At 53.7% G+C, this 23,673-nt stretch overlaps 1 protein-coding gene across 1 annotated transcript in view; it reads right to left on the bottom strand.

Moving 5' to 3' along the window:
• The window catches only part of LOC117089916, a gene marked incomplete at its 3' end in the record, with an annotated part of 46,719 nt that overhangs the window by 19,546 nt on the left and 3,500 nt on the right, over positions 1-23,673 (bottom strand). Inside the window, exons 2-6 of the mRNA XM_033221639.1 lie at positions 15,292-15,465; positions 14,571-14,670; positions 10,465-11,128; positions 3,965-4,082; positions 2,285-2,593 (exon numbers count right to left, since the gene is read on the bottom strand). Of these exons, the coding sequence (XP_033077530.1) occupies positions 2,285-2,593; positions 3,965-4,082; positions 10,465-10,506 (469 nt within the window). The remainder of the gene's footprint in view (positions 1-2,284; positions 2,594-3,964; positions 4,083-10,464; positions 11,129-14,570; positions 14,671-15,291; positions 15,466-23,673) is intronic.

A 23,673-nucleotide genomic window follows, 5' to 3' on the forward strand; every position in this document is an offset into this window, starting at 1 on the left:
CATCATCAAGTCAATGTATCTGGAGTATGGCCTTGAGTATTTATCACTTCTATGTGTTGAATATATTTGAAGTTCTCTCTTGTAGCTATTTTAAAATACACATTATTGCTAACCATAGCCACCCTACTCTGCTATCCAACATTAGAACACACACCTTGCATCTAACTGTAAGTGTGTATTCATTGACCAACCTCTCTGCATTCCCTTTTCATACCCGGAGGAGAGGGGAAGGAGGGAAAGGAGCTGTGGGTAGCTGAATTAGGGCCCAGGGATGGTTGTGTCCCAGTCCCAGGACCTGTCCATGTGCTGTGTTGTGTGGCCACAGGGACTTTACAGATGTGAGGATGTGAAGGAGCCTGAGGTGGAAGATGATCCTGGGTTATCTGGGTGGGTCCAAGGTGGGGTCTTTACAAGGGAAAGAAGGAGGCAGGAGGGAGGGAGAAAGAGAGAGAGAGGAGTGGGAGAGAGATTTGAAGATGCTGAGCCCTGGCTTTGAAGTAGGAGGAGGGGGCCAGGAGCCCAGGGCATCCTCTAGAAGCTGGAAAAATCCTGCAAATGGATTCTCTAGAGAGCCCTCAGAAGGAGCCTGGCCTGGCTGGCACCCTGATTTTAGCACTCTAGGATTCATTTTGGACGTCTGACTCCAGAGCAGGGAGAGAATCAATGTGCGATGTTTGAAGCCTCTGAATTAGGGGTCATTTGTGACAGCAGCAGCCACAGCAAAGTAAAACAGGAGTCATGGGACAGACTCCCTAGGATGCCCCGAGAGTCCCTCCCTGGCCCCACTCACAGAAACACAGGCCTGACCACTGCTGGTGCCCCCACCCCTCTAACACCCTGCTCAGCAGGAACCATGCAGGAGGGGTGGGTGTGGCTGGGCCATGTTCTCTCCCATCACACCTTCTCAGAGAGCAGCTGGAGCCCCAGACCCAGGGAGCCTCCCAGAGAAATTCCCAACACAGGACCTGGTTTTCCACCTAAGGCTCAGGATCCAATGGAGAAGTATTTCCCAAAAATGATGCTTCCTCCAAAGATGGCCAGTGACTTTCTGTGCCAAGCATCTGAGAAAAATCTCCATGTCCTAGGGCTGCCAGGCAGTCACCCGTGCATATGTCGGAGCCCAAATCCCATCAATAGTGAGGCTGTGGGTAAAACACATGCCCACTTTTAATTACGAAGAGATGCCTGGCCTCGGCATTGAAAACACCAACCTCCCTCGAGCAAAGACTTGTTTAATCTCTTAGAAATGATGGAGCACACCAGCCTGAACAACATGGTGAAACCCTGTCTGTAAGAAAAATACAAAAATCAGCCTGGCATTGTGGCACGTACCTGTATTCCCAGCTACTCAGGAGGCGGAGGCAGGAGAACCGGTTGAACCTGGGAGGCGGAGGTTATGGTGAGCCGAGATCGTGCCATTGCACTCCAGCCTAGGCAACAGAGCAAGACTCCATTTAAAAAAAGAAGAAAGAATGGAGCATCAATTACCCTTCTTGCACTGGTTCCTGGGGAGCTCAGAGCCTATCTTTTGCAAGTGTCCTGAGCCTCTTGCAAGCCTTTCATGTGTTTCCTTCCTGGCTTCTTCCTATTTTTCTCACACCTCTGAACTTGCTGTCAGGTGAAAAATCAAGGTGGGCCCAAAATTTAAGAGCTCATGAATTTGGTGGTGTTGGAGTGTCCTGGACAGTCCAACCCTTGGGGGTGGGGAGTTGGGCAGAGAGGAGGGAGGGCATCCAGGGCCCAGGACCAGAAAAAGAGGGACTCCAGGCCCAGAGTAGGATTTCCAGGCTGAGGAAAGACAGGCCGTGGGTGGGTAGAGGGTCCAGACCAGGACAGGGACAGAGGGTGTATCTAGGACACAGGGTGTATCAGCCACAAATAGCTCCCTCCAGAAAACAGGCAGCGGGTTGGGGGTTGAGCTGTAAGGAGGAAGGGGAGGTGGGAGAGAATGGATGGACCGGTGTCCAGTGAGCCAACTCCTCCTATCCTGGCCTATTTCCCCAGGGGACACGCCTGGGAGCCTGTGATCCTCTCCTCCAGGCTGCTTTCCCACTGGTGCCAGGATTCCCTCAAAGCCACACTGAGAACCCAGGAAAAGCATCAAATTATATGAGAGCTATGAAGAGAGGGGGCAGGATTTCTGGTTGACCAAGAGGATATTTATTGAGGGTTTACTGGGTACAGGGAGAAGAGCTGGCTGGCTTGGGATGCAGAGAGACCCTTCCCCTGGGAGCCTGCAGCTCCAGGACCCTGTGGCTGGGGTGAGGGTTGGGAACCTACGAACATTCTGCAGGGTCCACTGTCTTCTCCACGGTGCTCCCTTCATGCGTGACCTGGCAGCTGTAGCTTCTGCGGAACCTCCACTGCTCGGGCGTCAGTCTCAGGTAGCTGCTGGCTGTGTACTTCTTGCTCTGTTTGGAGGGTGTGGTCATCTCCACGCCCTGGGTGATGGGGGTACCATCTGCCTTCCAGGTCACCGTTAAGATTCCCGGATAGAAGTCACTCATGAGACACACCAGCGTGGCCTTGTTGGCTTGGAGCTCCTCAAAGGATGGCAGGAACAGAGTGACCGAGGGGGTGGCCTTGGGCTGACCTGTGTGGACAGAGGAGGGGGTGAGAGACGGCAGAGGGAGAGTGGGGTGTGTGGAGCGCCTCTGTCTAAAGTCTGGGAGGGTTCACGGTGTGGTTGTCTGGCCCACCAAGGGCCTCTCCCTCCCTCTTCATTCCCTCCTTTCCACTGGAGCCCTCTGGAGAGCAGACAGCCCTGCACCTTGCTAGGGGCCTTCCCAAGTCACCTTTCCCAGTTGTCCTGGTCCAGTCCTTTCCTCTGCAGCCTCAGTTACCCCGTGTGTCCCCAGGGCAGGCTGTGCTCCCTCCTTCCTGGTTTCTGGAGTCTGAGTTTGGAATCTAGGGGTCTCCCCTACAGCCCACAAAACCGTCCTGGCAGGGTGTGGGGAGGCCCAAGCCTGGCATGGCCTGGAGCTTCCTGTCCCCAGGGACAGCAGGCTGTGTCCCAACCTGGCCCACTCAGCTCTCCTGGTGAAGCACGGACTCCACCCAGACACACCCTGGGGCTCTGCCGTCGTCCTGTCCCCACCAGCCCGACCACAGGACTCTTCACATTGGCTGGGTTCTTGGGGCTGCTCCCCTTGACTTTGGGGCACCGCAGCCCCCATGCCCACCCCAGCAGCCTCTGATGCTCCTGGACTTCACCTGGCGGCCCTGGAGTTCTCTGTACCCCTGTTTACTCCCCGCTAGTCACTTTCTAAGGTGCCCTTCCTCAAATGAAGGCGGGAGGTCGACCCGTGAAGAGAGACCGGGCCCCAGAGGTGACGGGGCTCCAGGGACAGATACATCTCTGCCCTAAGAGACCCTCTCCTTTCTTGTGACTGTCCTGGGAGGGCTGGGCTCTCCGACCTCACCCAGTCTCACTCATCTCTCTCTGTCCCCATATCCTCACGACCCAGCACAGGCCACAGAGCTGCAGCCTAAACCCAGAGCCCTCTCTGTGCCCTCCACTGGGACTCCCCTTGGGCTAACCCCTGTGGCCCCAGGCCCCCGTGTAGCCCTCCCAGGCTGGATGGGCTTCCACTTTCAGCCTAGACCCTGGGGTCCCAGTGACTGTCTCTAAGGCTACTGCAGGGCCCCTCATCAGAACCGGCCTCTGTCCTTCAGACTTGTGCCCTGGGAGAGGGGAGAAGCCCTGACCCTGCCCAATTCCAACACAGGCCCCCAGGACCAGGCTGTGTCCCGCCATTGGAACCTGAAGGCAGCTGCTCCCACTGTGGGAGCCCTTCCCACCAGTTACCCTGAGACTAGCTCGCTTCCCCCAGGCCCCATGGAGAAAGGTTCGATGCTTAAGGCTTGGAGGGCAGAGGGGAAGAAGCCCCAGAAAAAGAAAACAGATTTTTCCAGAGACAGGAGACAGTGGGACAGGCTGGGAAAGGTTGTGAGAGCCACGTACCTAAAACAGTGAGCTGGGTCCCGCTGCCAAACACATGCTTCCATGAATTATGCTTGGATCGAAACCCCGGGGCCAGCACCTGGGGCCAGTCCAGGAGCTGTGCTGGAGCAGGAACCTGCTGGGCGTGAGGGGCACAGGGCTGCAGTGTGTAGGCTGTGACCTAGGCACAGGGCATGGGGGTGGCCAGTATCCCAGTAGTGTCTCTGTGCCTGTCCCTTCTCTGAGGCAGGTGCCACCCACAGCCTTGGAGTCACCCCAGCCTGTGTCCCACTCTCTGAAGCTGTTGGTGCTGATGGCAACACTGACCCAGTGGGTCCCAGCAACTCCCTGAGTGACACATCCCCTCAGGCAGCTGTGCGGTGTGGCTCAGGAGTCCTGAGCTGGCTCGGACCTGCCCAGCCTCACTTGACCTCTTTTCAAGGGCCTCTGAAATCCACCACAAGTGTCCCCAGTCAAGCCAGGCTGACTTCCTCCCTGGACCAGGACACTGGGTCATTCCTGACTCAACAGGAGAGTCCTCTCCTTTTATATCTATCCATGGAGATGCAGCTCAGTCTCACTTTGTTCATGAAGCCTTTTCTGATCATTCATTCCATCTGTCCATCTATGCATCTCTCCATCTATTCATCTGTCTTTGCATCTATCATCTATCCATTGTCCATCCATCCACCTGTCCACCCATCCATAGATCCATCCTGTCTACCAGGCACCGTTTTGTGTGCTGGGGACATGGTGTGGTCCCCCAGGCTCTCACCCCCATCTCTACCAGGTCATGGCCAACAAGGTCTTTCTGCTGTACCTGGTGTCTCTGCTGGATGTGACATGGGGCTGGCCCCTCTTTCCAGTGATTCTTTTCCCTTTGGGGTCTGAGACTCCCCTTCCCTCTTCCCCTGGCATGTTTCCCCATGGCCCATGCCTGGCTGCTGACTCCCCAGATCCCCACCAGACCCATTTCTTGGCCATCTTCAAACTCTGTGACCCCCACTACTGCCCACATAGTGAGGCTGGAGTCTATCCCAGCTCCAAACCCTCTCAGCTCCTCAACTGCCTACTCACCATGCCCGGTGGGCTACCCAAAAGGAATCTCAAACTAATCACGTCCAGAGGAGATGACCACCTTCCCCCAGCACAGCTCATTTTCCATCTTCATCTCATCACAATGACCATGGGTGGTCTCAACCCCTCAGCCAAAAACCTGGAGTCCCTGGACTCAGTCACCTCAGCTCCCACACTGAAAAGGCTTCTGCGTACTTAGCTACTGCATCTAGACATTCCTTTTGCTGTTGTTGTTTTGAGACAGATTCTTGCTCTGTCGCCCAGGCTGGCGGGATCTCAGCTCACTGCAACCTCCGCCGCCCAGGTTCTAGGCAATTCTCCTGTCTCAGCCTCCAGAGTCCTGGGATTACAGGCATGTGGCACCACACCCGGCTGATTTTGTACTTTTAGTAGAGACGGGGTTTCAACATGTTGGCCAGGCTGGTCTCGAACTCCTGACCTCAGGTGATCCACCCAACTCGGCCTCCCAAAGTGCTGGGATTAGAGGCATGAGCCACTGCACCCAGTGACATTCCCTTTAAAGCTACCAGAAGGCTCAATATAATTAAGAAACAATAAAACCACCTTCTCAGACTCCAAAACCACAAGAAGTGTGAACTTTGCTTTTCTGGATTTTAATCTCAAACTCTCTTTGGTACAAGGATGTGGTGTTGAGCTAGGGCTTACTGGGTGCAAGTTCCCTGCCAAGGGTGGTTCGGACCAAAGTGTTTCTACCTTAGGAGCTGGTCTAGTAATTGGTGATTGGTTTTGTGATGTAAATATAAGATTTTTTTTTATTTATTTGCTTAGTTATTTATTTGTTGAGACAGGGTCCTGCTCTGACACCCAAACTGGAGTGAAGTGGCACCATCACAGCTCACTGCAGCCTTGATCTCCTGGGCTCAACCGATCCTCACACCTCAGCCTCCTGAGTAGCTGGGACCACAGACATGTGCTACCATGCCCAGCTAACTTTCTTTTAACATTTTTTTGTAGAAATGGGGTCTCACCATGTTGCCCAGGCTGGTCTCGAGCTCCTGGGCCTCCCAAAGTACTGGGATTATAGGCATGAGCCACCATGCCCAGTGAGATTTTACTTTTTTTTTTTTTTTTTGAGGCGGAGTCTCACTCTGTCGCCCAGGCTGGAGTGCAGTGGCCAGATCTCAGCTCACTGCAAGCTCCGCCTCCCGGGTTTACGCCATTCTCCTGCCTCAGCCTCCCGAGTAGCTGGGACTACAGGCGCCCGCCACCTCGCCCGGCTAGTTTTTTTGTATTTTTAGTAGAGACGGGGTTTCACCGTGTTAGCCAGGATGGTCTCGATCTCCTGACCTCGTGATCCGCCCGTCTCGGCCTCCCAAAGTGCTGGGATTACAGGCTTGAGCCACCGCGCCCGGCCGAGATTTTATTCTTTTCTTTTCTTTTTGAGACGGAGTCTTGCCCTGTCACCAGGCTGGAGTGCAGTGATGCGATCTCGGCTCACTGCAACCTCCGCCTCCTGTGTTCAAGAGACAGTCCTGCCTCAGCCCCCAAGTAGCTAGGACTATAGGTGCGCACCACCACACCCAGCTCATTTTTGTATTTTTAGTAGAGTCAGGGTTTCACCATGTTGGCCATTACGGTCTCTAACTCCTGACCTTGTGATCAACCCACCTCAGCCTCCCAAAGTGCTGGGATTACAGGTGTAAGCCACTGCTCCTGGCCTTTATTGCTTATTTTCAAAAACAACTTTCTTTTTTTTTTTTTTTGAGATGGAGTCTCGCTCAGTCACCCAAGCTGGAGTGCAGTGGTGGCATCTTGGCCCGTTGCAACCTCCACCTCCTGAGTTTGTGATTCTCCTGCTTCAGCTTCCAAGTAACTGGGACTACAGGTGCGTGCCACCACGCCTAATTTTTGTATTTTTAGTAGAGATGGGGCTTCATCATATGGTCAGGCTGGTCTTAAACTCCTGACCTCATGATCTCCCCGCCTTAGCCTCCCAAAGTGCTGGGATTACAGGCGTGAGCTGCTGCCTCAGCATTTTTTTTTTTTTTTTCTGGCTGAGTGTCACTCTGTTGCCCAGCCTGGAGTGCAGTGGTACGATCTCGGTTCACTACAACCTCTGCCTCCTGAGTTTCCGGGTTCAAGCAATTCTCATGCTTCAGTCTCTCAAGTAGCTGGGACTGCAGGCATGCACCACCACACCCAGCGAACTTTTCTATTTTTTACAGAGAGGGGGTTTCACCATGTTGGCCAGGCTGGTCTTGAACTCCTGACCTCAAGTGATCTACCCACCTGGGCCTCCCAAAGTACTGGAATTACAGGCATGAGCCACCATGCCTGGCCCTCGAAAAAATCTTCAGTCTTAAAATTATGAGAATATAACATTTAAGAAAAGGAATAGAGAAGTGAATTTAAGAGGTGCAATATTGGGCTGGGCTCGGTGGCTCACCCCTGTAATCCTAACAATTTGGGAGGCCAACGTGGGCGGATTGCCTGAGCTCAGGAGTTCAAGACCAGCTTCAGTAACACGGTGAAACCCCATCTCTACTAAAATACAAAACAAAAAAGGCCGGGTGCTGTGGCTCACGCCTGTAATCCCAGCACTCTGGGAGGCCAAGGAGGGTGGATCACCTGAGGTTGGGAGTTCAAGACCAGCCTAGCCAACATGGAGAAACCTCTTCTCTATAAAAATCAAAATTAGCTGGGCATGGTGGCACATGCCTGTAATCGCAGCTACTTGGGAGGCTGAGGCAGGAGAACTGCTTGAACCCGGGTGGCAGAGGTTGTGGTGAGCCGAGATCGTGCCATTGCACTCCAGCCTGGACAAGAAGAATGAAACTCCATCTAAAAAAAAAAAAAAAAAAAAGTTAGCCAGGCATGGGTGTACGCCTGTAGTTCCAGCTACTCGGGAGGCTGAGGCAGAATTGCTTGAACCTCAGAGGCGGAGGCTGCACTGAGCTGAGATCGTGCCATGGCACTCCAGCCCGGGCAACAAGAGTGGACCTCCATCTCAAAAAAAAAAAAAAAGAAGTGTAATACTGGCCAGGCGCGGTGGCTCACGCCTGTAATCCCAGCACTTTTCGAGGCTGAGGCAGGTGGATCATGAGGTCAAGAGATCGACACCATCCTGGCCAACATGGTGAAACCCTGTCTCTACTAAAAGTACAAAAAGTAGCTGGGCATGGTGGCACGCAGCTGTAGTCCCAGCTACTCAGGAGGGTGAGGCAGGAGAATGGCTTGAACCCGGTGGTGGAGGTTGCAGTGAGCCAAGATCGCGCCACTGTACCCCAGCCTGGCAACAGAGCAAGACTCCATCTCACCAAAAAAAAAAAAAAAAAAAATTGATCTCTCCCTCTCTCTCCTGCTACATAGAGCTCCATTTCCTTTTTTTTTTTTCATCTTTTTTTCGCACTTGTTTGTTGTGAAACTTTTTTCGTACTTGTTTGTTGCCCAGGCTGCAGTGCAATGGCACAATCTTGGCTCACTGTAACCTCTGCCTCCCAGATTCAAGCAATTCTCCTGCCTCAGCCTCCCGAGTAGCTGGGATTACAGGCATGCGCCACCACTTCCTGCTAATTTTTTGTATTTTTAGTAGAGACGGGGTTTCACCATGTTGGTCAGGCTGGTCTCGAACTTCTGACCTCAGATGATCTGCCCGCCTTGGCCTCCCAAAGTGCTGGGATTGCAGGTGTGAGCCACCTTGCCCAGCTCCATTTTTATAATTGTGGTCAAACACACATAGCATCAATATTTCCACTTTCACTATTTTTAAACGTACAGCTCCGTGGCACTAAGTATTTTCACACTGTTGGTCAACCTTCACCACCATCCATCTCCAGAACTCTTCCATCTTCCCAAACGGAAACTCTAAACCCATTAACTACAGTCCCCCATTCTTCCTTCCCCCTCGCCTCGTTAACTCAAATCTACTTTTTGTCTATGTGAATTTGCCAATTCTAGGTACCTCCTAAAAGTGGATTCAAATGACATTTGTCCCTTTTGTGTCTGGCTTATTTCACTAAGTATAATGTCTTCAAGGTTCATCCATGTTGTGGAAGCTTTTTGAAATTAATTTACAAATAATTAACAATCAAAACCTATTAGGACCTATTCAAAGTAGTACAGCCGGGCACGGAGGCTCAGCCTGTAATCCCAGCACGGTGGGAGACCAAGGTGGGGAGATCACAAGGCCAGGAGATCGAGACCATCCTGGCTAACACAGTGAAACCCCGCCTCTATTAAAAATGCAAGGCTTGGCACGGTGGCTCAAGCCTGTAATCCCAGCACTTTGGGAGGCTGAGATGGGCGGATATGAGGTCAGGAGATCGAGACCATCCTGGCTAATACAGTGAAACCCCATCTCTACTAAAAAATACAAAAAACTAGCCGGGCGAGGTGGTGGGGTGCCTGTAGTCCCAGCTACTCGGGAGGCTGAGGCAGGAGAATGGCGTAAACCCGGGAGGCGGAGCTTGCAGTGAGCTGAGATCCGGTCACTGCACTCCAGCCTGGGCGACAGAGCCAGACTCCCTCTCAAAAAAACAAAACAAAAAAAAACCCAAAAAAATAGGCCTGGTGGCACGTGCCTATAGTCCCAGCTACTCCGGAGGCTGAGGCAGGAGAACTGCTTGAACCCAGGAGGTGGAGGTTTCAGTGAGCCAAGATCGTGCCACTGCACTCCAGCCTGGGTGACAGAGCAAGACTCCATCTTAAAAAAAAAAAAAAGGTTCAAATGTGACCTTTGAAAAGTGTGTTGGATCTGTCAGTATACAGTATATAAAATGTATGAAAGGTAGCCTGTTCACGAGTTAAGTTTGTAAAGCTAAGGACTATCTGCATATACACGGCACGCCCTTTCCCTGCACCACAGTATCCTCAAAAATTCTTTCCTCCAATCTTTTTTTTTTTTTTTGAGACAGGGTCTCACTCTGTCACCCAGGCTGGAGTGCAGTGGCATGATCACAGCTCACTGCAGCCTTGACCTCCTCAAGCGATCCTCCCATCTCAGCCTCCTGAGTAGCTGGGATTATAGGCGTGAGCCACTACACCCAGTTAATTTTTTTTATTTTTATTTTTAGAGATGGGGTCTCACAATGTTGCCCAGCTCATCTGGAACTCCTGGGTCCAAGCAATCCATCCACCTTGGCCTCCCAAAATGCTGAGATTACAGGCATGAACCACCACACCTGGCCTCCAATCTCTTCAAATTTCAGAACCTTACCTTTCTATCACTATAACACTTTTTCCCTCACAGGATGCATGGTCATTATCAAGAAAGGCAGGAAGGGTGACGATTTCTAGCATTTCTCTCTCAGTCCCATTTGGTGCTTACATCTTATTTTGGGTTGCACTTGACATCTTCACATATGGAGTACTTGTCAGTTAGGCTTGCAACAGCCTTAGAGTGATCATATGGGTAATCTTGATGAGAGAGATGATCATTAAATTCTAACCAAAACGTAGCATCCAAACATAAGACAAATACTTACATGTGATAAATCCTGCATGAAAGAGAGGATAACGGTGCCCATCTCTGATAATCTGTCTCAAATCAAGGCAGTAAAATTCCTGCAGAGAAAAAAAACAAAAGCATGACTGCCAGCTGCTGGCCTGTGTTAGAGAGGGCTCTTTCTAGGGGCACCAGAGGGAATGGAGTGTAATTCAAACTGGAAGTCTTTTAAACCAGAGCTAGCTCACCTATTGAGGCTATACCTTTTAATTTCACTCAACTGCAGTAGTCAGGACTCTTGTTGCATGTGACAGAAACCCAACTCAAACTAGCTTAAGCCTAAAGACAGGTTTATGGACTGTCTCTTGAAATTCATAAGCAAGATCGTTCTGTCAGAATTCACTGGCCTTAAGAACTGGAGTCAGAGACTCAAACACCACTGTCTTCTCTTATCTCTGTTTCTCTGAGATTTGTCCTTTTTTCTCAGCAATTCCCCCGATCCTCTAGTTCACATAATCTGAAGCACGGTTACAGGGAGCTCCTAAATTTTATATTTTGCAATCAGAGAGGCTGGTTCAACTGTCTTTCAGTCTCCGTTCCAAATATCTGTGTAAGGACATTTATTGGACTGGCCTGGGACAGGTGCCTTCCCCTGAATCGATCAGCACTGGACATACGACAAGTTCACGTGATACGCTGGCAACCTAGAAAAACGAGAAGTAGAAGCAGAAACAGCCCTCAGAAGGCAAGTAATGCCAGACCGACATTGCCATGGGTGTTCTCTGAATCAACAACCCTATCCATCTGATGTTTTCTTTTGCATTCATTAATATTTGTGTGAGTCTGGAGAAATATACCATGTTCATGGATTGGAACACTCGATGTTATAAAGATCAGTTCTCCCCAAAGTGATTTGTACATTACATGTAATCCTTATCAAAATCTAAACATTTTGTTTTCTTTTTTATTTTTTGAAACGGAGTCACTCTCTGCTGCCCAGGCTGGAGTGCAGTGGCACAATCTCAGCTCACTGCAATCTCTGCCTCCTGGGTTCACACCATTCTCCTGCCTCAGCCTCCCGAGTAGCTGGTACTACAGGTGCCTGCCACCACGCCCAGCTAATTTTTTTTTTTTTTTGGTATTTTAGTAGAGACGGGGTTTCACGGTTTTAGCCAGAATGATCTCCTGACCTTGTGATCCACCTGCCACGGCCTCCCAAAGTGCTGGGATTACAAACATGAGCCACCGTGCCAGCCTGCTTGCCTGCTTTTTTTTTTTTTTTTTTAGCAAACCATCACCATCAGAATGAATCTCAACATATTTCTTAAAAACTATTGACAAGTTGATTATAATTTTCTTTTAAAAAGGGTCTCGCTCTGTTGTCTAAGCTGGAGTACAGTGGTGCAATTATAGTTCACTGTGGCCTCAAACTCCTGGGCTCATGTGATCTTCCCTCCTCAGCCTCTCAAAGTGCTAGGATTACAGATGTGTACCACCACGCCTGGCTAATTCTCAATTTATATGAAAATGCAGGCTGGGCATGGTGGCTCACACCTGTCATCCCAGAACTTTGGGAAGCGGAGGCAGGTGAATCACCTGAGGTCAAGAGTTCGAGATCAGCCTGGCCAACATGGCAAAACCCCATCTCTACTATAAAAACATAAAAAAATTACCCGAGCATAGTGGCACACGCCTGGAATCCCAGCTACTATTGCACTCCAGCCTAGGTAACAAGAGCAAAACTCCGTCTCAAAGAAAAAAAGAGAAAGAAAATGCAAAGGGCCAAGAATAGCCAAAATACTGACTTGTTCTGAAAGCTCTGGTCTATGAGATAATCCACTTCTTTTTTTTATTTTTTTTGAGACAGAGTCTCCTCGCTCTGTTGCCCAGGCTGTAGTGCAGTGGCGTGCTCTCGGCTCACTGCTAGCTCTGCCTCCCGGGTTCACGCTATTCTCCTGCCTCAGCCTCACGAGTAGCTGGGACAACAGGCGCCCGCCACCACGCCTGGCTAATTTTTTATGTTTTTAGTAGAGACGGGGTTTCACCTTGTTAGCCAGGATGATCTCGATCTCCTGACCTCATGATCTGCCCGCCTCATCCTCCCAAAGTGCTGGGATTACAGGCATGAGCCACTGCACCCAGCCAGATGAGATGATCCATTTCTTACTGACTTCAAGATGTGATAAAAGGCTTCGAACAGTGGCTTATGCCTGTAATCCCAACACTGGGAGGAAAAAGTGGGAGGATCACTTGAGGTCAGGAATTGAAGAACAGTCCAGGCAACATGGTAGGAGCTTGTTTCTGCAGAAAAAGTTAAAATAAAATTTTAAAAAATTAGCTGGGCATGATGATACACACCTGTAGCCCCAGCTATCCAGGAGGCTGAGGCAGGAAGATTATTTGAGCCCAGGAGTTCAAGGCTATAGTGCACTATGTTTATACCACTGCATTCCAGTGTGGGCAACATAGTTAGACCCATCTCTGGGAAAAAAAAAAAAAAATTAAGAAAGAACAAAACCCGGTCGGGCATGGTGGCTCACGCCTGTAATCCCAACACTTTGGGAGGCCGAGGTGGGCAGATCGCGAGGTGAGAAGAGCAAGACCATCCTGGCTAACACGGTGAAACCCCGTCTCTACTAAAAATACAAAAAAGTAGCCAGACATGGTGGTGGGCGCCTGTAGTCCCAGCTACTCGGGATGCTGAGGCAGGAGAATGGCGTGAACCTGGGAGGCGGAGCTTGCAGTGAGCCGAGATCGCACCACTGCACTCCAGCCTGGGTGACAGAGCGAGACTCCGTCTCAAAACAAACAAACAAAAAACAGAAAAAAAAAAAAAAAAAAGGAAAGAAAGAACAAAACCCTAGCAGAATGCTGCCCATAGCTAGTCTTCACTCAGGAATGCCCATTTGGCCACACAGTAGCTCTCAGGAAAAAGACATCAATTAGTGCACCGATAGAGTAAGGAAACTCACTCATTAGCTTTAGGTCTGTTTTAGGGCAGATGTGGTAATTGTCTAAATTATCATGGAGTTATTCAAGAAGCATTCATTGAGAATGTATTCTGTTTATGCTCCACCCTACTCCTTCTACCTTGGTCTTCAGCATCCTGGTTTTCCAGTATCCTTGGGCACTACGCTTTTGTTTTTTGAGGCAGAGTCTCACTATGTCTCTGAGGCTGGAGTGTAGTGGTGCCATCGCAGCTCACACCTCACTGCACCCTCCGCCTCCCGGATTCAAGTGATTCTCAAGTTTCAGCCTCCTGAGTAGCTAGGTTTACAAGCACATGCCAACGTGCCCATCTAATTTTTGTATTCTTAGTAGACACGGGGTTTCACCATGGTGGCTGGCTGGTCTCAAACTCCTGGCCTTAAGTGATCCATCTACCACTGCCTCCCAAAGTCCTGGGATTACAGGCATGAGCCACTGCACACAGCCTGCCGTGCTCGCTTTAAAAATGGAAATACTGCACTTTGGGAGGCCGAGACGGGTGGATCACGAGGTCAGGAGATCGAGACCATCCTGGCTAACACGGTGAAACCCCGTCTCTACTAAAAAATGCAAAAAACTAGCTGGGCAAGGTGGCGGGCACCTGTAGTCCCAGCTACACGGGAGGCTGAGGCAGGAGAATGGCGTAAACCCGGGAGGCGGAGCTTGCAGTGAGCTGAGATCCGGCCACTGCACTCCAGCCCGGGCGACAGAGCAAGACTCCGTCTCAAAAAAAAAAAAAAAAAGGAAATACTGGTATTTTCGTTGGTGTAATACTATTGTTTTGGCCTGAGTCTGAAATCTGAATTATTTTGTATTGAGACTATCCATGGAGTTTTTTGATTACTAAAATTCCAAATTGAACAAGAATACATTTAATTAATTTAAAAATAATTTTTCCAGGCCAGGTGCAGTGGCTCACACCTGTAATCCCAGCACTTTGGGAGACCAAGGCAGGTGAATCATTTGAGGTCTGAAGTTCAAGACTTCAGACCTCAAGTTCAAGACTAAAATGATTGAACTTGATCAGAGAGCCCAGGTGCTGCCTGGGCTCTCTGATCTAACAAAGGGGTCCCGGGAACAGATTCAGTAAACCAGGCACAGTGGAGGACACCACATGTGGCAGCCACACAGCAAGCCTGTGCGCTGCAGGCAGCTCACCTGGTTCCCGGCCCTCACCAGGTCAGCAGACACAGAACCAGGCTCACCAGAGTTGGGCTGTAGGGTGACGCGGTTCACGGGGCACGTGTTCTGACGGACCCTAAGGAAAATCAGCACGAGACTGGCTTTTCCGTGCACGCCATCAACAAGCCATGATTCTCACCCCACAAAGATCTGCATGAGGCTCAGGCACAGAACACAAGACGCGACTCTGCTGGCACGTGCTGCTTCATCTTGCGCTCAGGTGCCGGGAGACGCTGTGGCCTACAGAGCCGCTCAGATGCTGCCACCACCACCCAGGTCACCAGATGAAGCAGCACATGCCAGCAGCATCTCATGATGCTGAGGTTCTCCTCACCACGCCTTCTGGGTGAATGCAAGCTGAAATGCATTGCGAGACAGGCCGTTTGGGGAAAAATGAAGTGGGAATCATCCGTCTCACTCTATACACAAAAATAAAGTCCTGATGGACTAAATACATTAAAAAGGCACTACAAAAGCACTGCAGAGAACACAAAGGGGCCACAAAACACACACAAAACACAGAATTTGCTACAGAGAAACTTTAAATCTCTGCAGAGAAAAAAATAACATGAACAAATTCAAAAGAACTACCAACGAGGGGGAGACATCTGCAGTCAACAAAAGAGATTGCTTCCTTCCTACATAGCTTTCTCAAACCAATCAACAGCCGAAAAGAAAAACAGGAAAAGGCACATACAGACAGCTCACAGCAATGAAGGCTGAATGGAGCCTTGCTGACGAAGAGCCGCACATTCTACGAGGCAGGCATCGGCAGACACCTCGTCCGTATCCTCCACAGGTACCGGCTGCAGGTGGAGGCCGACTTGGGTGCTGCTCCCGGCGGTGTCTGCAGTAGGCAGCCTGGCAACGCCTGTGAAGTGTCAGATGTTCATCAAGCTGGATCAGCAACTTCACCACTGCGGTCTGGTCTACAAATGTCTTTACATTCACAAGGATGGTCCACACTCCCTATAGAGCTGGGTGCACCGGACAACAAAACCTCAGCAGCCGTGACGTGAGGCTGCCCCAGAACACAGCCCAGGGAAGCAGCAGGGGCAGACACATCCCCACTTGTAAAAACATAGGGGGCTGGGAGCAGCAGCGTGTGCCTGTGGTCCCAGCGGCTCAGGAGGCTGAAGTGGTGGGGAGGACTGCCTGAGCCCAGGAGGTCCAAGCTGTAGTGAGCCCAGATTGCACCCAGAGCAAGACACTGACCCCTGCCTCTGAAAAGAAAAAAAAAAAAAAAAAAAGGAGAGGAGCAGATAGACCAAGACGTCTGCAGCGGGGAGGCTGTCACTCAAGGGTAGTGTGCATTGAGTTTTTCACAATATCTATCATTTGCCACTTTGCACAACTTCACGAAGAGGCGGTGCTGCTGGAATACGCTGGAGAAAGCACAGCTTTCCCTGGGAGCACTGGTGGGTGAGCATCCAAGGGGAGAAGCGGCAGGAGCACAGGGGACCAGGAGTAGGGCAGTGGGAGGGCCAGGTTCCCCTGCCTCTCTGTTTTCCAAGCTTTCTTCCTTCTTTTTTTTTGAGACGAAGTCTCACTGTCGACCAGGCTGGAGGGCAGTGGCACAATCTTGCAAATCTCCGCCTCCCAGGTTCAAGCCATTCTCCTGCCTCAGCCTCCGGAGCAGCTGGAATTACAGGCACGCACCACCACACCCAGATAATTTCTGTATTTTTACTAGAGATGGGGTTTTTCATGATGTTGGCCAGGCTGGTCTCGAACCCCTGACCTCAAGTGATCCACCTGTCTCTGCCTCCCAAAGTGCTGGGATTACAGGTGTGAGCCACCGTCCCCAGCCTCTTCCTTCTTTATACTACATGTTTGTCATCAGATGTCCATTTTAAAGAAATACTCAAAGACCTTTTTAAATATTGGTGACAAATTGTCTTGGTCAAAGACAGCATCCTGGAACAAAACTGGAACAAACCAGGCACTGCCATCCAGGGTCCGCATCAGCAGACACCCCCGGACGAGGTTTGCAGCAAGGAAAGTACCGGCAGCACAGCAGGGAAGAGCAGTCACAGCCAAGAGCGCCTGGGGGGTGGCGCTACCCATGGACACTGAAACGCACAGCGCCAAGGTCATGCTGCTGCACTGAGGAACCCAGGCTGCAGGGCTGGAGGATGTTTCCACCGCCGGTCCCTATGCCCACCTCTGCTGTTCTGAGGAAAGGGAAATGGCTCACCTCAACTCCCTTCTCCCAGGACCTGAGGGTGGGCATTCAAAATCACAGATAAATCTGTCAATGGCCAGAGTTCCCCAAGTACCATGTCGGGCAGTCCCCACCCTCCAGCCACACCACCACCATCCACCCAGCCAGCCACACTCCACCCCCGAGAGAAGGTGGCCTGGGAGACAGGGCCTCTGAGAGAAGGGTCCCCAGGAGCACCGGAGACAGCCTGTGCACGGCGCCCGCAGAACGCTCGGCCCCTCTGATCCTGTCAGCAACCCGACCGACCAGAAGATGTGGAGTCCACGGGATCTGGTCTTGCAAGTGTCACAGAGCTAATACAAATAAGAAACGTGGGCTCCAAACCCCACAGGATTCTCTCACAGACACGGCAGCAGGCTCCCTGCACACTCCATACCACCCCCAATGTCAGCTCACCCCACAAGGACCCTCCAGAACCCCCACGGGCAGCGCAGCCAGCGGTGGATGCGGTACTCTGGGCAGTGCGGCTTCTTGCTGTCTTGTGAGCTCCCAGCCAGGGTAACCAGGCAAGAGAAACATGTCAAAGGCCTAAGAACGGAAAAGCCAGAGACAGAACCACCACCATCCCCATACATGGCACGGTGGTGATGCAGAAAATGCCAAAGGATCCACAGCTACTGGGACTGAGGGCTTCAGCAAGGCCTTGGGGTGCGGCTGAGGTTTGCAGCGAGGAAAGTACCAACAGCGCCGCAGGGAAGAGCAGTCACGGCCAAGAGTTCCCTGAGGGGTGGCGCTACCCAGGGACACTGAAACGCAGAGTGCCAAGGTCACGCGACTGCACCGAGGAACCCAGGCTGCGGGGCCAGAGGGCTCTCTTGGCCTCCTGCCCACACACCTGGCCTGTGTCCTCGGCATCTGCCCAAACTACCCGTCCTACCTGGAAAGGAGGGAGCCCCCGAGGACTGCTTCAGTCCTAAGTCAACACAGGACAGGCTCCCGATGCCTGGACACAGGGCCCCACCGCCGGGGATGGGGCCCGAAGGAGTGGCTGTTCACCTAGAGGTGTCCTGCCCCAAGAGGTACAGCCACGCGCAGCACTTGGTGGGTTCAGTTGGTTTGGGGGGCTCCCCAGGGAATCTCACAAGAGCCTCCACGACCTGCCTACTCCTCGGACAAGCACATCAGAAAATCACAGTGCTCAGGCCTCGGCTGCCCACGGGTCCTACCCACAGCTGCACAGGGCCCCTGACCGTGACAGGCCGGCCACACGCCCAAAGGGGAAGGGAGAGCCCTGTAGCCAGGAGGGCATTCACTGCCACCTCCCATTAGGAGTAGGGTCTGAGGAGTGAACCAAGAGAGCCTGCTGCACAGGCTCGGCTTGGGCCTTCCCAGGTGGGGTTTGGAAAACACACCAGGTGGGGTACCAAGGGGGAGGCTGCCAGAGGCAGGGCCCTGGGGACCTCCTAGCCTCAGGACAGTGCCTGCAAGACAGAATGAGTGCCATGCCCAGAATACAGTGGCATCCAGGGCCCCAGCCCGTCCCTGCTCACTCCTGTTTCCATTTGAAAACACTCAGCTGCCCTCCCACCCCAGCTGTCGAGGAGGACAGTGACGTGCAGGATGCCTCAGCAGGATGCTACCAGCCAGGCCCCACCAACAGAACATGTCAAGAGCCTTAAATAGCTCCAGCCACCAAGCTCCAAGTGCCAGGTTTAGAAATAGCAACCCACATGCTCAGACACCACCCCGCCGTCTCCTAGGCAGGAGGGCGCCCAGAGCACATGACACGGACACCCACATAGCAGCACCCCAAACGAGGGAAGGTCTCGCGGGGCCACATAACCCCAACTGTCCACCAAGACAAAAGACCTCTGCTGGGCACAGCATGCCCCCTGGGAGGGCGGTCCTGGGAGGGCGGTCCTGAAGCAGCTGGGGCCAGATCTGCAGGGGAGAAGGAGGGCCCTGGGGCCAACCTTCTAGTGACGGAAGGCGGCTCCTGGGAACCCCCAGGCCAGGTCCAAGGTGATTGGGTCACATACTCTGATGTGAAAGTTCCAGAAACAACTTAAACATTAGCCCTGACAGCAGACAGCTCTGATGAGAGGAGTCACTCCCTGAGCGGCCAGGGAAGCTGCCGATTGCTGTCTGGCAAACAGAAAAAGGCAGTGGCCGAGCTTCCCGGGTGGCGAGCAGCGCAAGCCCAAGACGGCGGCCTAGGGACCTCAGTGAGTCAGTGAGATCCAGACGGGCCCGGCCCACAACGGCCACACACGGCTGGCGAACCCTGCTTAGACACGGAGCAGCAAGGGCTCCTGAAGATGCTGCTAGCTAAGGCAAGGGCCTTTCCTGAGACGTCCCGCCCCAGTTAGTGATCAGCACGGGCAGCAGGCCTGGGCAAGAACACGTGTGGTCCAGAGACGGTGCCCACACAGTGCCCTCAGGCAGCGAGAGATGGTGCCCACACGGCGCGCTCGGGCGGCTCTAGGGGCAGGGCCTGGCTTCTATCTCCCAATGGTGCATATTTGCCTATTCTGCAATGTGTGCGTATGCGCTACTTTTTCAATTATGAAAGGTTATTTTCTACAAAAGTAATTCTAGATAAAGGTTGATCTCTAACCTTCAAATCTCAGCCACAGGCATGACGGTGAGTGGGGCACGGTGGGCAAGGACATGGCTGTTCACCCTGTGCGTTGAGGACTCAGCCCCTGGATCCAGATGGTAGAGCCGGGACTTGAACAGGATGGGCAAGGGGCCACATCCACAGCCTGTCCCTTTGCTTCTTCCGGGGCTGTGCGGCAAGCTAGGGCCACCCATGCCCACTCTCCCTGCCTCTCTCCTGTCTCCCTGCGCGATGCCATGAGGTGCTGGCCCTGTGGATGGCTGTGAGCTTCAGCGCCACCAGGCAATGGGAGCTCCTCTGCGCCCAGTATGGCAGCGGCCGTGGTTTCATCTCAAGCTGAGTGAACAGGAGCCAGGCCACGAGACACAGGCACAAGAGAGACTGATCGAGCCCAGGGGAATCTTCTCCTGTGTGTTCTGCTGCTGCTGTGTGTTTGAACCATTTTTAAGGCCTTTAAATCCAACTGGCAACTTTAATCCGACGAAGGCTTAACCGGCTGCACTGTGCCCACGACACGTGTGCCCAGTCGCCATCACGTGCTCCAGGACAGGCACCAGCTGGAGTCCCTGTGATCCTCAGGCAGGTGCCGGCCACACTTGCCTGGGCCAGTCTCTGTGCCCCAAGTTCTACGAGGATAAACCCATCGCAGTTCTACAGCAGTCCCCAACTCCCTCCTTCCGCAGGTGAAGGAGCTGATCGCAGAAACCCTGAGGACACCGGCAACGAGGCGCAGGAGGCTAGAACCCCCAAGGCCCTGGCTGGCTCCTGACTCCCAGAGATGGGAGGAAACAGCACTCTGTCTGGTCCACGTCAAATGCCTCAGCGTGGCACCATGGGACTACGTGACCGTGGGCCTGAGAAGCGCCACCAACAGGGCCACGCTCCCGGATGGACTGGCGTGGGCCACGCCTCTGACCCCTGGTCTAGCATCTCAGCAACACATGGCTCATGAGGATGTCCGGCCTAAGAAACAAGTCACTGGGCTCCCAACATACCGGTCAGCACGGCCACACCCTCCACAGGAGTGCAGGTAAGAAGGCACCCCACTCCCAGCCACTGCACCACGCAGCCAAGGCAGACGACACACAGGGAGCTGCGGCCGAGCCGAGGCCATCTGACCCCAAGCCTCACTTCCACGGAGCCATCTCCAACGTAACTTCCCGGCGGTTTGTTCTTATTTTAACTTGGGAGTAGATATAAGTAACAAGTGTGTTCTGCATGGTTTCTGTCATATCCTTGACTTCACAATTGTAGAAAAAGGTCTTAAAAAAAGGAATTTTTTTTTTGAGATACTGGAAAATAGCAGAAAATGAGCCCATTCTGTTTCCAGACAGGCACCTGGGACTCAAGCTCAGAGACATAGGCAGGGTGGGGCAAGGTTCATTTTCCGCCATTTTCCAGTTTTCTTAAAAAAACAAAATCCCTGAAGACAACCGTGTAAGCCCAGAGTCTAAGGCATTCTGTACTGTCTGATGAGGAGCCGGGACTTCCCAAGTCTCCACTGTGCAAGGCAGGAGGGAGAGCCTGCATCTCTATCCCGGGACTGCCCCACACCTCCTGGGCTGACCTGAAAAGGACACAGCTCTGCTGCCCTCTGCTGGGCAGATCACCCGTGCAGAGGGACGCCCAGGAAGCCAAGGTGGCTCCCTCCACCGCAGGTGCCTGGGGGTGGAGTGGCGTCTAAGCAGGTACAATCACCTGGGCATCGCCCTGTGCTGACTGGGAGAGCCAGCCCTGCCCGAGGGCCGGGTGCAGGAGCTCCGGGTGTCCTTGCACCACAGCCTGGTGGCCTCGTCACCCAGTCCAACACGCCTGCAGATGTGTTCCACTGAACAGTAGCAGGTTGTACACAGCGGGGAGGCGCAGGCGGAGGCGGCAGGAGTGGCTGTCAGAGCAGCAATGGTGGTGGTGGGTGTCCCGTGCCCAGCATCTAAGAGCAGGCCTCTGCGGCTTCAGGTCTGGCCCCGCGGTGCGCTCTGGCCTGCTGCTGCTGCACAGAGGGCTCTGGGGAATAGGTGGGGCTGGCGCCACGCTTTGGGGACCCGGACAGCAGTGTGTCCACCCGGCCAAGGGTGCCGGGTTCCTCTGGAGGAGCCTATGTGCAGGACCGCCTGGGCTGTGTCCCTAGGGTCCACCCCATATTGGGGTGACTGCCAGGCCTGACACTCCTGACAGCTAGGTCCAGGGCCCACGGCCCATGGCCCACAATCCACTCCCAGATCAGGAGCAGCCCCGGGCAGGGCCACAGGCTGTGCGAGGGGAGCCACAGCTGCATGCTCCAGAGCCAGCAGGAGCAGGAGCAAGCAGCAGCCCACCTCAGGGCTGGGGACCCAGCCTCTCTGCACTCTCACTCTTGCAGGCTCAGAGATGCCTGCTCCTGCCGCCTGGCCTCTCCCTGCTTCCAACACCCACTCCAATCTCAAAGTGGTGTTGGGGCCGAGCCTAGGCGCTGTCACGGCCCGGCCAGATGTGCACACACCCAGGCCCTGCCACCTCGGGCCCCTCTGGACCTTGGGCACCAACAAGCTCTGGGAGGAAGCCAAGGCAGGGGCTGCGGGTGGCTTGGCGCTGGCCTGCAACGGCCGGACCCTACGCTTGCTCACACACACCCTTCGCCACTCCACGCCCGACTCCAGTCTCCCTTGGAGCCATGGGATCCAGGCCAGTAGCAGTAGCACAAGCTTAGCACAGCCTGCCAGGCCAAGTGGGTGAAACGAGCCCAGCGGCCCTGGGCAAAACTCGAGCAAAGGTGCCACCGGCCACAGGTATCTGGCCAGAAAAGCAACACCTCCAAAATCCTATAACCCCACCGGCGCCTCTCATGGTCCCCACGCCCCCAAAAGCCACCCACCGTGCTGTGAGCTCCCTCTCCAGCAATGGTGACAGGCCTCCCTCCACCCTCTGCTCAAGGGGCCCCCAGCCCCACCCGGCTCTGAGTCCACGCCAGGCCTCGCCCCGCCCTGCCTGTGTCTCTGGGCTTGAGTCCCGAGTGCCTGTTTGAAAACAGGTGGGTTCATTTTCTGGTATGAAGGAACACAGAACTAGAAATCCAATTCTAAGCATGCTCCAGGACAAGCTCCCTGGACCACATGATGCTGCATGACCAGCTCCCCCGGACCACCTGATGCCAAGGATTGGCACCATGCCCAAGGCTGCACGACCAGCTCCCCGGACTGCCTGATGCCAAGGATTGGCGCCGTGCCCAAGGGTGGAGGATGCAGCCACCACTGGACACCCGGCCGGCTGCCAGGCTCTGGTGTTGCACAAGCTCACTGCGCCAGCTAGAGTGGGCTGCACAGCACGCACAGCAGGTGGCACTGTGTGGGGGGAGGCTCAGGAGACGGGTGCTCAACCTAGCTCTGCCACAGGTTCCTCGCCACCCTCAAAGCAGACACGGAGGAGCTGTAGCCTCGATATGGGGTCCAGAGGCTGCCACAAAGCCCCTGCATGCACAACCCAGCCTACAGGCAAAGCGGAGTCCTGCTGGGGAGGTGCAGAGGGTCTTAGAGAGCTGGGGCGGGAGGGGACTCTGGGCCAGCCTCAGCCTTGCACCCATGCCCTCCTCCTCCCATGGCAGGAGGCTGCAGAGCTCAGAGGGTCCCTCCCAGGATGCAGGGCCCACCTGTAATGGTAAGGCAGGCCCCAGGGCACAGGAAGGGAACTGGGGGCAGATGTGGCTTCTGGGCGAGCTGGGATCCCAAGAGCTTCAAAAAAACATAGAAGGGCGCAGATGGGCACATGGATGTCCACCAAGTGATGGGCCACAGCCTAGATCCCTCCCCTGGGCCACCCGGCTCCTTGGCCAGAGATGTGGCATGCAGTGCTATTTCTGACTCAGGCCAGGGCAAGGACGATGAGACACATCTTGGGAAGTTGATGTTGCACTAATCCAGGCAGACAGGCACCCACAGGCTGCCACCTCACTTCCATAGCCAGGCGGGTCACTGAGGGGTGGCGGCCAAGTCACGGGATGCAGTATCTGCATGACATGGGCCTGCCCTGGGCCCAGGCCCCAGCACAAGCCCAGGGTTTGGCGGGTAGGGACCCAGAGCACCAGCCAATCAGGAGCCGAGGAGACCACACCAGAAAAACAGAACTGTTCCTGGAGAGAGGGAGGAACATGGTGAGGAGCAGCCAAGATGCAAAGGAGCCCAGTGAGGCGCCTGGATACCTCGGAAGCCCGAAGGGGCTGGGGCCCCCAGACCAGGGCAAGCCCCTCCGCCTGTGGGGCTGCTCCTCTGAGGGTCTGTGGGCCCCACCCATGGGGCACCCCTGCCACCCTGCCAAGCTGGCGC

Source organism: Trachypithecus francoisi, unplaced genomic scaffold (assembly GCF_009764315.1).
Source record: "Trachypithecus francoisi isolate TF-2019V2 unplaced genomic scaffold, Tfra_2.0 Contig00916, whole genome shotgun sequence".
Classification (NCBI taxonomy): domain Eukaryota; kingdom Metazoa; phylum Chordata; class Mammalia; order Primates; family Cercopithecidae; genus Trachypithecus; species Trachypithecus francoisi.